Here is a 16,154-nt window from a genome sequence, read left to right as displayed (position 1 = left end):
TAAAAATGCAAGTTATTATTATTATTATTGTTATTATTTGCAGGCTTTCAAGCTGAGTGTATATTTGAGTATGCAAGCCTCTATTTGAGTGTGTCCTTTTGTGTATTATTTCTGTTTCCTATCAACGAGAGCCTGAAGATATTTTTTTGATTATTTGTAGAAAATTCATTTACACAGCTCCTGCATTCACAAACACTCGGCTGCCAATGACAAAAAACCGCAAGAATCAAAAGCCGACACGGAGGATCAGGCTTCAGTCCAACTCTGTTCATTACTAAACTATTTACTGAAGAGAATTACGAGGCATTTGTAAGATTTGCATCTGGAAAAAAAAGTCAAAATTTCATTAACGCGAACCTTTCGGTGGCCTTGAGTGGCTTCATTGACTTGTTTTTGTCACTTGGAGCTCAATGAAGAAGAAGAATGATTTGATCTCACAATAAGAAGTGAGGGTTGCTCAAACTGGACATTAATGACTCTCTGCAGGCATCACAGAAATATGAAGGCAACCGAAATAAATACAATGTGTATTTAAAAAAAGAAGAGTGCACAGATATAATTGGTAGAGAGCTTCACCGGCTGAATCCTTGATCTGCAGGGTCAATATCTGCAATATCAATCACAACATCAAACTAGCCAGATGAATTTCTTTTCAACGCGTCTTTCACACCAGAAGGACCAGTTGGCTTCACTGGTCTGTGTGAAGGCCGACAAGCTGTCACCTGAAGGACATAAATATGCGTACTTTTAGAAAAATGGTTTGTGCACAACCGGGTTTCAGGAAAAGTAATGGAAAGTGATTTTAAAAGGTTACGTCTTTCATTTTTAAAGTCGAAAACAGCTGCAGCTCGACCTCAGCTCGACCCGCTGAATGGACAAATTAAATCGAGCCGCAAACAACAAGAGTAAGAGGTTTGTACTTAAAGATGAGAGGCCGTCTGCTCCCAGGTCTGCACCCCTGACCGCCATGGCATCACATCTGCCCTTTACTGAACATTGACTTTAGAAACTGAAGAATGACATTTAGCACTTAGTCAAATAGCAACCCTGACTCCTGTGACCGAATGTGTTCATGATACTTCAAAATGTTTCATCACAAAAAGGCAAAAGAAAACCACCAGCGAGTTTTAGAGTGATTATATTCAGTTATGTGATCTCACCATGAGGTCCGTTTAGTTTATCCCATTATCATGAGCAGATGGGATTTGCCTTGTTGTCAGAACATTCAAACAACATATTAAAGTGCTCATGAACAGCCGGACACTTCCATCTGCCGACGAAGACCATGTGATATGATCGAAAGCCCCAGAACAGCCGGTAAACTGCCCTTGTGGTGAGACTGTGTCAGCTCAAATTCGGTGACAGCTCAAATTGTGTGACGTGAAACACGTTGTTATGTCTGGATTTAAATGGAAAATTGCAATCATCCAACGAGGGATGACGTTTTTAAAACAGATTTGTGACATCGACAGCATCTGGCACATTGGGTATGCTTTTTGAGACGGGCCCATTTACCATTTCACCACATTGACTGAATAACATCTGAAGCCACGCTGAAATCGTTGCCATTACTGTTCATCATCGTCACTCACTGTGATGTGCGGCGGCGGCTTAACGCTGCTGGATGACAGAAGCACACGTCTCGCTGTGTTAACTGGTCCCAACACGTTTTGTCCTTCATGACGACATTGTGTTGACATCAAAACTTAATTTTACTGACCGTGCCATCGCATGTTTTCGTGATACTTTTTTTCTTTTTTTTTTTTATCTGTTGTGTTGTCGCTCCAAATAATGTCACAATAATCAGCTTTTGCAGCCAGTTGAGCTGAACAACAGCTGTTGTGTCAGTTTCCTGCAGTTGTCTTTTTCATATTTTATTTAATTTTTTTTTTAGTGAACTGAATAATTTATACAAGAATTGAAATGTTAAAAATTTGATTTCCCAAAGGGGATAAATAAATAAATCTCTCCTCTTCTTCTTTTCTTCTTCTCTTAGTTTTGCTGAAACACTGATGCAGTTTTCAGCCCATACACGTTGTTTACCAGGTGTCTGAACGTGGAGGATGTGTGTGACTGAATAAAACGCTGTTGCCGACATGTTATCAGATAAACTGCGCATATTAGACACTGGACAGTGTAATGTATTACAAGCTAGCGGAGGTGGGTTTGAAGGTTGCAAACTTTCAAGGCTTACCTGGTGTGAGATTGACAAAGACTGACCAAACTTTGTGACGTGAGGTGAATTCATTTCTTTGCATGCTAGTCTGAGACGGCACTGAAGTGAGTGGCTTTTGGCACTTGGCCAGTTTGGCCTCTTAACCTCTGCTATGATGTCCTTACTGAGAGTACCCAGCTAGCTTCCTGTTATCGCCTATTGTTGGTGGTGTGTGACCATGTGCCTTTAACTCCTAAATAAGAACGTGTAGAGAATCTGGTAAATTTCCCCCCCCAAAAAACACCCTGTACATCAACAGTGAAGACAATTAAAACAGCCATGGTTAAAGCACAAATATCAATGAAAGTGACCAAATCAGCCAGAAACTGAGCGAGTCAACAAAATCAGGCAAGCAAAATGCTGTCCTTCTGAAACGTGCCCAGCGGGTTTGAGGAATCTCGGGGTCAAGCGCTTCTCACTGGAAGTCGTACCCCAGTTGAACAGTACAAAAACAAATGACTGCTATAAAAGTGTCTTATTGTCCAACCCACAGACAATCATCATCTCCCCTCGTCTCCAGTGTTCCTACACACAAGGTGAAGCTGTTGTCATTAAATTCATTGATATGGTTTTACAGCTCGCGACTTCACCGTAATGGTTCACTCACTGCTTACATCAGCCTCGTTTCCACCTGCAGCAGGCAGCTGTTTTCAGTGAAAAAGCTCTGATTAATCTACTGCACCTTTCCTTTCTCGCACTAAGCAGCAGACAAAGTTACCAACAACTGCTGAACATAATGGAGCGTTAAGCAGCTAAAGAGCCAGATACTTTAGTTGGTGGAGACAAGGCCAAAGCTGAAAGGAGACTGAATATTAGACTTACATTTGCAAGGTGGCCTGAAACACAGTTTTAAACGAATGCACATGTTGCTCCGTATCTGCTGCATATGTAAATAAGCAACTCTTGACTCTACGGTTCATATCAGTGTTATACGGTATGTTAGTGTTGTGTTTCCAGCTTGTTGTGGCCAAAAACATAAGAATTAATGCAGGTTTAAACGGTTCTTTAGCGTTAATACCAACTTTCAGATGAAGGTAAACCAGCCTATATGTACTGTACTCACATGCTCTGCAGTTGTCCTCTTAAAGGCTAATTTTGGACCATGTGGCTAAAATCTTTTCCCAAGTGACTCTAACACACTATGGAACTGACTGAAGATCCCAAGTAAGATGGTGAGAGGTAGTGGGAGCATGAATTGTAAAGAAAACAGGACCTAAAATTGAACCCTGAGGGATCCCATGGGAATCAGTAGACTTGAGATGAAAATGAATATTCAATTCAGACGGAGAACTTCAGGATAAGTCTGATGAAAACCAGCCAAATGTTGAGTCAGACAGACCTACCCTGTGTGTTAGCATAAGAACTGTGGAGTCTACTGCGTCATGGGCTCATATGAAAACTAGAGGATGGTAATTTGATGCATCAGCTGCCAATAGATCGTTAGTCACGAGTGCTGATTCTGTTTGATGGAGGTTGACCTCGGAAACCAGACAAGAATTTTCCAAGATGGTGGTCTGAAGCAGTTCAGCTGAAAGCTTTCTCCTGGACTTTGGGAAGAAAGGGAATTTTTCAACGATGAGGCTGTGGTTGTACAGGAGTGGGATTTCCTTTTTTAAAGTACGAGCTGAACTCCTGTACTTGAAAGAAAAGGGGCAGTGGGCGTATTCCAGCTCTAGCTGCATTTAACGACTGAAAGGACAAATTTTGTTAATGACAAGTTTGTCGGAAGAGTGTCAAGAGAGCAGGCTGTTGCTTTCATGTGAGACACAATTTGCTTCAGCTCAGAAATGCTGATGGTACTGCAGTAAAAGAGTTCAGTGCAGCAGACTTTGCCAAGGGTGGTGAACAGGTCACAAGTAGGTGAAGTACTTTTACTTCTGAATGAATGTGTAATTAATACCAGCTGTCCCTACATATTATCTCAACACACTCAATTACCTCTACAGCAACAACTTCCAGTCTTGCTAAGTCATGTACAGAACCGTTTGCATCGCGCTAGAAACACCCAGCGTTAGATATTCATTAAGACAAACCTGCAAAACTGATATAGCTTGTATTTTTTATCTTTTGACTGATGCAATCCTCTGCACACCCTGTTCAGCTTTTTCACCAGCGCTAATAGTCATGCTCACACTCACGCAACATGCAGCCCCTCTTAGCGGATAGGGCTGTTTTTCCACGAGTTTAAACTGAAGGGCAAATCCTTTTTTATGTCTAGTTTAACTGAAGCAAAGAATCATAAATTGTTGGAAAAGTGGAGACTTAAAGAGGTGCATCACAGGTGTTTTGTCTGGTTTTATGACACAGAAGCTGTGTCGTTTTGCTGTAGAGTTGTTTTCTGAAGGTTATATCACAGTCCAAAGGGAAAACAACTCTGCACGGTGCAGCTGCTAAAAAATAAAAATATGGGACTTATTGTACATCAGATGAACATTAGTAGCACCAGCAGCCAAGTCCTTCTGGACAGAAATAATTAATTCAATAGGAGTAATTATGAAGATAAATCTTTCAATGTCCTGCTGTTTGCTTGTAAGCTAAGGTCCTAAAAAGAAAAGAAGAAAGAGAAAAACAGCAGGGCTTGTTTGTCGGCTTTGTTGAATTAGAACATTTGTGAGATAAATTGTTTTTCAATAGATAACTGGTGAGTTATGTCAGATATATAAAGTCATATTAATTATGGTCGCGTAATGAGCGCGGCTCAAATTAGAAACAACATTACAAATTTGCATTTAAATTAAATATGGCCGACTCTGTGACGCCTCGTCCCGGTTGTGTCTTCTCCTCTTTCTTTTACTGCCTTTACTGAGACGATATTGAAAATTGGTTCCTCTGAACAGGTAAAGTAGACCCTCACCAGTCCAAATGACCACTTTACTGTGTTTAATGAGGTGGTACATAATGTGTCTGTATCAGTCGGTCTTTTGTTGGTCTGCCTCCAGTGTCTCAGCTTTCTGCTCTCGGTGGCAGATTTTCCTCTGAATTTCTGGATTCCTGATTTCAAGGAGACATTTCCAGCTGATGGCTGTCAGATTTGTGCAGTGAATTGGGAATTGCTGCTGGTGGATTTTATCAGCTGTGGGTAGCTACTGATAACAAGCTGAATTAAGATGAGTTGATTCCTCTAAATTCCAGTATGATGTTCGCTCTGTGGTAGAGCAGCGTTTAGCTCCAAAGATTTTAACTGTAATCCCACAAAATAGTGTAGTGAGCTAATGATAGGCTAACGCTTACAACTGTTGCTTGTAAGCCAGTTTGCGGGACATGCTAACGTTAGCAGTTTACAATAGAGCAGATAAACACACTGTTTAATGCATTCCTTATGCTTTTGCTCATGTGTTTTTGGTTTTGGAAAGACTAAAAACAAAAAATACCCCACCCTCTGAACTCTTTACATACCAACTTTCTCTGCTATTATACCCCCATGCACGCCACTTCAGGCCTGCTGTGCTTATTACAGCTCCAAGGTTATGATTTGATGCTGTTTGAGGAAAAGCGTTTAGCATATGGTGAATTTCTAAAGCTCTATAAATATGAAACATGTGCAGCACTTTTTGCAGGTATGCTTTGACTTTCATGCCAGTACTCACCGCTGTCCACCACGTGCCCGGGTTGTCCAGACCACAGTTGTCGCTGTACTCCAGGCAGCAGGAGTCCGGCACACGACTGGCATTATAAACTTCAAACCAGTCTGTGTGGTTGGTTACTCCACAGCAGCGAAACTGCACCAGAGAAAGACAATGAATCAAGAAAATCCGGCCTTTTATCATCATCATGCTGAAATCCTAATGCGGATACCAAACAAACACCCTCCGCTGATGGAAGCTGGAATGATTTACCTGCCAAGAATGAGATTTACTGGACAAAACAAGTCACATGTGCTGAAAAGGCTTCATCGTCCTGTTATTGAGCCGCAGCCTATTTTGTACAACCCGCATCTCGTTTGTCTCAAAGTCCTAAAATCCCGCTCTAACTTTCCTGCTTCTTTTTTTTATCTACATCTTCCCCCTTTGTGATTGGTATGGATTTTTGATAAGGGATCATGGCTTTCACCACAATTCAATTCATCAGTGTATGAAAAGATAAAGCACCCCTGATGTTTTGCTCATTCAGTGGACCTTAATTCCACACAGGAATAATGCTGGCCGAGCCGTTCCCGACGCCGCTCCGTGCACAGAATCGGGGATTGTGTGTTAATTTAAAACTCCCTCACCCGCTTGAACAATGGATCAAGTTTGCAATTTATCATGAGCTACAGCAGAATTCAAATGACTAGAAAGCGTTTGAAGCATAGTTTTAATGTGTGAGAACAAATCAAAGGCTAAAAACCGCACAGAGTCACAATATTCAAATGTTATCGCCTCTGAACGTTAACAACCAGTGTGGCATGTGACCCTTGGTGATTTATTGCACTGGCATTTGGCACCTTGTGGACGCTTTTACTGCTTCTTCTCATGTATGTAGATCCTTTTCTATTCCATAAGCGGCCATTAATAATATTCAGGCTGAACTTTGCTCCAGGGACATCTGCTGTATTATCTATTCAGTGACTCAGCATGTATGAAGGAGGCTTGGGAGGGAGAGCGGTGACAGAATGAGAGCTGCCTTTTAATGGTCTTCCTCACAGCCAGACTGCATGGAGCCCCCATACATACACACATCATCTGACAAGCAAAGAAGTGCACATTCACGCTTGCACGCATACATTTTCAAATGGTGGCTCATTCAGGCAGGTTCTCCTCATGCTATCATCCTAAAAAAGAAAAAAAGTCTGCACATTAACACCCACACATGCAGACACACGCGCACATTTGCATATATTATGTGCATGGCAATACATTTCTCTGTCATCATTTATGCCTTTTCAGTCACCACACACACAGACACACACAGACACACACACACTCCGCCTGCCAGACACTCGACACACACATGCACGCAGACACAGACCATCCACACACTCAGTGTTTACCGCACATTTGCTAATGGAACAAAACTACAAGCCATAACAGTGGATCTGTGATGTGAATACGGTCCAAAGAGCCCTGAAGTCTGCGATTTATCATTCGCCGACTCCCAAAGGCATTCATCGGCAGCGGCGTCGGTCCTCTACGATCCCTAATTCCAAATCTCTGCTCCTCACATTGTGTTTTCTTTCAAATTTAAAAAATATATATAAATTATACAACGGACAAAGCACATCAGAGTGAGAGCTGGAAACAAAGATTACCTCAGAGAGTCTATGATGTTTGCATTAATCTCTCTGACAGCCTTTTACCAAAGCTTTTAAACTGGAAAAGCTTCGAGTGTTTGCTGCTGTCGGTGAAACATTTCACACATTTTTTAAGATGGCCAGTAATTTTTTTTTTTTTCCTCACCAGCCTCCTTGTAAATGTCCAAATCACATTAACTACAAAAGGGATTGCAGTGTTTTATTCAAATTTTACACAAAATGGAGAAATGTAAAATCAAATGGCCCTTCAACATTTCACTACTCCCTTTTAATTTAATGCGATCGCAGTGGTACAAAGGAAAACTTGCCCATAGCGAAAGTAAGCACTGTCACGATGAATAATGCAGTCAATATGTCATGTATCTCAGCTTGTGACGAGGTATTTTGCATGACTTGACTCGCTAAATGGCACTGAATTTAATATTGAATGGGCTGAGATGTTCACAACAGCGTGTTTAAGTTTTTTAAAGCAACCTGACCTCAGCAAACTGTGACTAAGAGAACGAACCATCTGAAGAACTTCAGGGTGTTTTAAATGTCTTCCAGCCTCTAAATCACCTCCCGCCCACTCTGTTGATCTCACGTCTTACATCAGTTTGCACTATCATCCAGGCGTTGGTCAAACCCACGTTGCCCTCTGTGCCGAAGAGCTGCAGGCCCTTCTTCAGATCCCTCTGGGCGTAGTGATCAATCTGGGAAAGCAGGACGAGAGGAAAGGTCGGATCAGGAAAGAAAATATGATAATTCAACACATCTCATTTCCACCTGCGTGAGTTCGAGTGAGGCGTGATGGAGGGCGAGCTCTTCTTAAGCATCACATGTTTGGAGAAGCTTGTTTCCATTTTCACGAAGAGGGAAAAAATTGAATTTGAACTCAGTTGTCTTCTAAGGAAACTGCAGTGCGATCTGTGAGAAGAGTTTTTAATGTGAACTTTACGCCATTTCTACGATCATTTGACAGCAAATAGAACAGAAATGAATGAGATTTTGTTGTCTCATCAGACTTTATCTCACAATAAAGACAAACATAACTTAAATATTAAAAACACCACACATCAGAAATCATCAGTAGTGCAGTGACATATGTGCAAAAGGTACAGCTCAGTGAAATCTCCTGGCGCGGGGGTGTTTCAGTGCTGTTTGTTTGTTGTGTTCATTGCACAGACCGCACAAAGGATCCCTTATGAATCTTTGTTTACCAAATGCGCTCATTGCTCAGAGGGCAGAATATCAGCGTGGAGGGGGCGATCAGGGTAATTAGAAACAGCATGTTTACAGCAAATTACAGCAAAAAATATACAGAGCATCTGATGATCGATTGTGGAAGACGTGTTTCCATGTTGGAACATTAGCTTACATGGTTTTCATTTGGACTTATAGTTGATGTAGCGGACCTGTGATTTTCATACCCATCATAGGTATAAAACAGGTTTACCATCAGTTTTGATCCAAAGTATGACTGAAGCAGAAGACCTTGTATAAGACATTATGTATGAAACGTTACTCTGATGTAGAAATGCTGTTGTCTCTCAGGACAGTCTGGACTTTGGTGATTTCCCTGCTTGTTATATGGTGGTATTGCAGTGCTTCCAAGGCTGAGCTTTGCATGAGATTTCTAAACATTTTCTCCAGTGATTGCTGCGATGTGCTGGCTCATTTGGGAGGGCTCAGACGTGTGTGACCCCCCTTCCTTTTGCCATAATGCTGTTGTTGTGCACGGCCGTTCCTTTTCCCCTTGTAGTTTCGGGTCGGCCTTTTTCTTTTTAACATCAGCCACAGTTCTGTCTTCCTGTTTCACCTCGTTCACTGCAGCGGTGACACTCACAAGCTGTGTGTTTGCCTTTGTTTTTCAACCCACTGTTTATTCCACTGAATAATACGTGTTGCCTGGCTTCGATCTGCTCTACCATCGCTGTGATCTCCACTTCTAAAAAGTTTGTTTTTCTCTTTTGGCCCATGGCTATTTGTGACTAAACCCTCATTTGTGCTGGCATTGTATAAGGGGAAATTGCAAGGCAGGTGTTGATGTGAGATTTGTAGATCACAGGTGGATAAGTTACAAATGGGACTCTTAGAACCTGATTGCGGAAAAGCTTACGCTCAGCAACTTTTATGAGTTAAACGTATAAGCACACCGTTGGAAATGATCTTAAGGCTTCGTTCAAGTATAAATCTAAGAACATTTTTCTAAATGAGGCCCAGGGTTTGACAGGTAGAACAAAGTGGATGTTGATGCCTGACAGTTTCTCCTGCTTAGCAAGAGGCTGCAGTCTGTACTGATGTTCATACTCGGCTCATATTTCCTCAAGTGTTCTCACATGGCATTAAGACTAATAAACCACAGTCAACAGCGGAAACAAGTTCACTTTGCAGAACTTGAAGGGGCTGAATTGGATTTGCTTTGCCTGAACCAACACACCGCGGGACTGCAGGTTACTGAGCCGCTGTTCAATAAAACAAACAAGCTATATTCAGATCCATGTGGGTTTAGTTCAGCAATGTGAACCTAAACAAACAAGATAAAAAACATTTAACAAAATCAGCTTTTGCGGTGAGCTTTGAATCAAAAGAGCAAACTGTAAATGTGAGCACAGTCACAGACATATAAACACGCTGAGATACACCGAAGCGTCGAGCTGCTGCATCTAAAATACATTCATTTAAAATCAGCAATACAATCAGAGAGCCTGGGAGATGTATGCAAACAGCAAACGCAAACTCAACATGCGCGCACACACACAGGAGCCGCTCAGCCTTGTTTACACATTTGGATGGTCAATCCCATCAGACATCAATCGCATTGATCTGCGCTGACCTTGTTCTCTCCTACACTGCAGCCTTTTAGCCTGTGAGCTGCAGACACCAAACACCTTGTTAAATCACAGTCTTCAAACACAATGAATGAATACGGCCTTCACTCGGCCAAACAACCTTTAGATGTTGAGCTGGGTTTGCTGTATATATTTGGCTGTGATCCTTGACACTGTGTTAGATGCGTTAAAGGGATGAACAGGATGTTGCCTGCAAAGCCTTTCTGTGAATTTTGCTCGCTGTTATCTGACATTTCCATGAGATAAAACTCCCTCTAAGTAGGCGGTGCGATATTAATCAAGTTCTCTACTTCACTCAGATGTGAACACACTCTGCCTACACCTGATTGGATTAGCACACTGCTTTATTGGCTGTTATTGGTGCTTACTTGTCATTTTTAATCTGGAAACATGGCAGATATTCTGGATTTCTCACCAGCTGCCCACTCTGACACACAACCCTGAATGAAGTTAAGAAACAGGCTGTGCAGTTGCAGAATCCTGCTTTCAGGTTTCGCCCGTGGGTTCTTGGCCACCAAGAGCGCCATGGAGCCGTGTTTTTACGAGTGGGTGCTTGCTCATACGAGGATTTGGTGATGCAATACCCACCCCTGCCAACAATTTCACGCCATTACGCTAATCGACAGCTGGTGGAGGGAGCATGCCAAAAAAAATGCAGCAATGTGCCGGCAAAGGTACGAAAGAAGAAGAGCGCGAGCAAGCAATCGTAGACGTAAACGATGGAAAATATTTCAGAAGTCACCTTTTGTGTGTTTTATGAGGAGGGAGATGTGCTCAGCGTGCTGAATGTATTTCTGTCTTTATCTAATTTTCATGTGTTTATAAGAAAACTCCACAGGCTATATGATAATGACTTACTTTACATCTGCAAAGAGTCGCTTTAACAGCTGCTAATGCACTGATGTGGAAAGGTGAGTCACATTACCCAAAAAAAAGACAAATTTCAGAAATTTTACACAACTTGTGAATGCAGCTGGTTTGTTTGGTGAGTTGAGGCATTACTTGATCCCTGTATCAGGCAGCTGCTCATAAGCTTCATCACAGATTTAACCAACTTCACACATTTAGCGTTTTTCATAAAAAGATCGCAGCTCTCTGTAACGCATCAGTGGTCAAAATGCAGTTTTACAGTGTAGTAAAACGCCAAGGACAATCTGAATGAAACATGTTTCATATAGTATTTGTTCATTATATTTGTATTATTCAGTGAGACCAGTTTTAGTCAATGCATTGATCTGAACTGATTATGCTTCCTTTGAATGTCCCTGCGTGTGAATTTCAGTGCGTATGTTCATACAAAACACTGACCTTCATATATTCTTATATTTATGTCCCATGACAAGTCCTGAAGAGGTTCACACACATGCAGACCTTCATTTTTTCACTGTCAAGCTGTGTCCATTTCAACATGCAAAAGACTGATTACTAGTAGTCATTTCTGCCGTCCAATCAGGCCATGTGTCCACTTCCCCTGAAAGGAGCTCCTTCTCCCTCTTCATACACACCCGCAATGGACTGTTTATTAACACAACAACACACTGACATCTGTGGGAGTAAAGAAACACGTTTGCCTGAGGGCAACAGGAGCAGTCCAGGGTTAAGAGGAGGTGTTCTTTTCCTGTAATGTGATGGACGAGCTCGCATGAAGAAAATCTTAACAGAGCCACATGGAGTGATGTAATCCTTACCGCAGCAGGTAATTTCATCATGCTAAACAGCAGTCTCTACGTGCACATAAATGCATTTGAGGGTGTTTTACATATTAATTAAAGATCATTAACATGCTCGCAGGTTTTAGTAGTCATGTGAAGCAGTATTGTTAAACGAGTGCCCGTGGGGTGAAACGTTTCGTACGCCCTGCGGCAAGTTCAGCCAGGTGTTCTGCTTTTATTCCGTTCACTGTAATTACATTACATTTCCACAAGTGCTGTACTCTAATACTACAGAGCAGACAAAAAGAGGCTCATAATGTTTCCAACAAATAAACCAGATGAAACAGACAAAAGACAAAGTTCCATTAAGTTATATTGAGGAATAAAAAATGAATGAGTTATGACAGAAACACAGGAAGACGTGATACCAATCTATCCCTCAGCTGTCTCGTCTGAAAGCAGTCTGTGTTTTTGTTTTTGTCCTTATGAATGCGATTTAACAAACAAAACATGTTTAATGCAACAAGCCATGGTGACGCTTTCATATTTTCACTCAAAACAACAACTGTGAAGATTTGCTCAATAAAACTGCCAGGCACAATTTTTGTGGAGGTGTGGTGACTAGATTAAATCCCAGAATGCCAACGTGGCACTTGCATCCTCGCAGAGATTTTTTTTTTTTTTTTTTTTTTTTCCCTGAGAGAATAAAAGTAAAGAACAGAGAAGCATTCACACAGTTTGAGACGGACAGTGTACTTGACAACCAAATGTTTCAGGCTGTTCCAAACTGCTTTTCAATTCTATACGGTGCCATTTACTGAACAATAACAAGCTCTTATGTATTTTTGAACCATTTTCAGTACTTAGTCTGTTTCTGTTGCCATGGGAAACAATCAGAGAATCAGACTTTTAGCCTCCAAACAAGCCTCCTTGGTCATCTGGTCAAGTGCTGCTGAAAAAGACCTAAAAAAGAAAGCTTTAATTGTAGAGAACACAGCTGCCAGGTCAGTTCCTCGCTCTAACCGTACCGCCGTACTGAGTGTGAGATGCAGAAACAGGACTTCTATATGATGAGAACTGTTCTGTGTGGAGGTTCCTTCAGGAAAAGTAATTTATTGTAGATGACTTTGCTTCTGTAGCTGTTTTGGTACCTATTTATTTGTTGTCTTTGTGTGTTTTTTGTGTTTATGCCTACTGTTGGTGGCTTTATGTGTAGAGTTATCATTTAATAGGTTTTTCTGATTTTTGCTTAAACTGCACTTTGTAGTCTCAGCGATTCAGTGCGATTTTAATCTGTATTTTTGGTGATGTGTCAGTGAACACCCCATGAAGGATCCAAGAAAGAAAAATAACACTAAAGAATAATCACACGAGTGAACAAGTTTAATGCTGCTGAAAACCTTTCTAAAAGAGGACAAGCAAAGTCCCAGGTTGGGAGGTATTGTTAAAAAATTGTTCTTTGCAATTGTGTGAGCAAGCACAACAACCTTAAAGCTGTATTAGTCTATTTCAGTCATCTGCACATACAGCAGACGCAGAGCCCCATTAGCGTTGATCTGGAGTTTAAGCCCAGTCGTCCCTGGCCTTTTAGCTCTGGTTTGGTCTCCACCGGCTCTTAAGCAAAGTATCTGTTTGTTTGTTTGTTTGTTTGTTTGTTTGTTTGTTTGTTTGTTTGTTTTTGCTGTCAGCATCTGTCTGGTGCTGAGCCGGTAGTGTCTGCTTTTTAGAGATTACTTACTTAGGGGGCTGATGAGAGCTGTGAGAGAGTAAATGTGCTGATAAGAGGCCAGAAATCGGCAGAGAGCATCAGAGTTTAATGATAATTCCTGATGCGTTTAAGTGAATTCACAAGTAATTTGACTTAACTGTTCAAATCACTGATGAGTGGAGCTTTAATATTGTGCAAATTCATGTTTCTTGCACTCATTATTTCACTTATTGCACATCCACCTTTTTGCTGCATAATGCCATAGGTGGGCTCCCCCTCAGCCAGTCACGTTGCTCAGTCAAAATTAGATGTTGCATTAGGATCCGTAAACACGATTACATCACAATTTGGATCCCTCCGAGAGAAAGAGATGAAAGAGAATTGTGGATGACAAGTGAAATGACACAGAACGTAATTTCTTGCAACAATAAAGAACTGCTGATCTGATTTCTAAACAGACTCACCATAAACTACTGCATGGCAACATGCAAGCTATCTCCAAACTGATGTAAGAAGCTAGCACAGGGAGCCCTCATGTCCCATTTGAGTGGACTGGATGAAGCCGTAAATCTTCTGAAGTTGTGCAAACAAAAAAAAGGGGAGAGAAAAATGCTTTTTATTCAAATCCAAGTAGGTCATTAGTAAAGAGAGTCTCCTGTGCAAGTGCAGCAAGCAGACTCTGCACATAAGCCACGGCTGTGCTTTCAGCTCAGTATTGATGTTGTCCTCTGGACTTTGGTCGCCCTTTAACTACACCAGGCGAGTCAAAGATGGGCCATCAATTATTTATATGGCAGAGATACAAGGAGAGATAAGAGACGTATATAGAGAGGAGAGGAGAGGGGAGACCAGACAGAGAGATGTGGATTTAAAAAGGAGATGAGAGATGGAGGTGGGGAAGAGAGTTGGGGGCTGATGGAGAGGATGAGCCAGAAGGCGATGAAGGGCAGAATTTGTAAAAGCAAATACACTGTGGGGCAGATGAAGCGGTTATATCGCTCCTGGACTCGACTCCACTAGATGTGACACTGACAGTACAGCGAGCAGAGAAAGGGAGCGCTCCGTCTGTGACAGCCCAGGAGAAAGGACATTATGTTTGAAAGGAACTCAAGAAAGGGATTTCAGAGGAGAGGAAATAATGAGAGGAAAAATGGCTCAATTTTCTTGCTTTTTCCAAACAGTGGGTATCCATTACCTGTGTCATAAATGTAGGAGGAAGACAGAAGCAGAGATAGAATAAAGTGGATAAAGGCATTAAAGAAAGAGGAAGGATCTGTGATCATATTCCCTCCGGATTTCCCATGGACACATTATTTCACCGCAAGACGCCAAACTGCATAAAACATGCCGTGCTTCATCTCCTACAATGACATTACTGATTCTAAAAAAGGAGGATTTTAACATTATTGATTCATAGCTTAAATTTCTGCCTTGAAGTTTGGAATTCATCGCTGTGAGGCTGGCGGCTGTATACTGCAGGATCATCCCAAATCAAGGTCTTATTAAATGTTCGATTTCAACAGTCATGTTTCCGTCGTATCAAGTGTGTGTAATTTGGTCGCCCGGCCGTGTCTGTATCTTCTGAATGTACCTAAATGTCCCACTGGGTTTCTGCATTCCTCATCTCTTGGGTGCCCACGCTTATTGGCGAGGGCTGGTTCCCTGCAAATACTTTCATTTTATCCTTCCTCCGAGGGAGCCCAGATTACATTCCCTGGACTCCGACCCAATTTAGACCAAAGTCAAGGTTGTGCAATGACTTGCTACTCTTTATTTCCCCTTGCTTGGGATATGAGCTTAAATCTTTGGAAGTGTTGCACTGCATTTCAAAAGGGAGTTATAGGGGCTCGCCACCCTTCCTGTAGCTCAGGACGGATCGGTCAATACTTAGAACTTAAACAACTCTTCCCTAAAGCTGTAAACTCAAGAACCTGCCCTTAAACATGTAAAGTGGGACGTGAAATCTGGCAGCGCTCCTCTGATAATGAGTGGCGGTACCAAGTCACAAATTCAAGGCTATGTCTCTGACTTGTAATTCTGTCCTGGGGCACAGCAATAACATGCCTAAATAATTAAAATTGTGTGGCATTCCCCTTTAAGTTACTAATCTCACTCCTTAGCTGGGGTAAATCAATTACAGTGCCAGCTCAGGCAAATCAATTACAATTTCCATCCTCTGCCTCTAATCAGTTCCTGATTAACACTTGGCAAACCACGTGAGTAGACAATCAATGCCGCTAACGGGGGAAAAGCAATGAACCGGCAGAATCGTGGCTATAAAGGATGATACTTGAACTGCCTTAATCAAGGTAGGAGTAAGCTGAAGGATTTTAGACAAGATGTTGGACAATAACACAAGGTCAAGGCTCATTATCCAAGAGGCTGAACAGAGACTTCCATTGTGAGCTTTCACTTATGTATTGAAACCTGAAAATCGACCAAGAGATCCCTCTTTTTTGATGTTGTTGTCACGACCGGTCCTCCATGTAGTTGCACCAAAAAAGTGAAGAATGAAACT

General features: G+C 41.7%; 1 protein-coding gene across 3 annotated transcripts in view; it reads right to left on the bottom strand.

The window, feature by feature from the left end:
* Window positions 1-16,154, bottom strand: part of tspan4a (tetraspanin 4a) — a 127,676-nt gene that overhangs the window by 7,293 nt on the left and 104,229 nt on the right. For all 3 annotated transcript variants that reach the window (XM_076733077.1, XM_076733068.1, XM_076733059.1), the window contains 2 exons: window positions 8,036-8,137; window positions 5,803-5,934 (listed from right to left, as the gene is read on the bottom strand). In XM_076733077.1, coding sequence (XP_076589192.1) covers window positions 5,803-5,934; window positions 8,036-8,137 — 234 coding nt within the window. The remainder of the gene's footprint in view (window positions 1-5,802; window positions 5,935-8,035; window positions 8,138-16,154) is intronic.

The sequence above is a fragment of the Chaetodon auriga genome, chromosome 1 (genome assembly GCF_051107435.1).
Source record: "Chaetodon auriga isolate fChaAug3 chromosome 1, fChaAug3.hap1, whole genome shotgun sequence".
NCBI lineage: Eukaryota > Metazoa > Chordata > Actinopteri > Chaetodontiformes > Chaetodontidae > Chaetodon > Chaetodon auriga.
The sequence above is the reverse complement of the archived record's forward strand: the minus strand, read 5'-3'. Positions and strand labels throughout refer to the sequence as shown.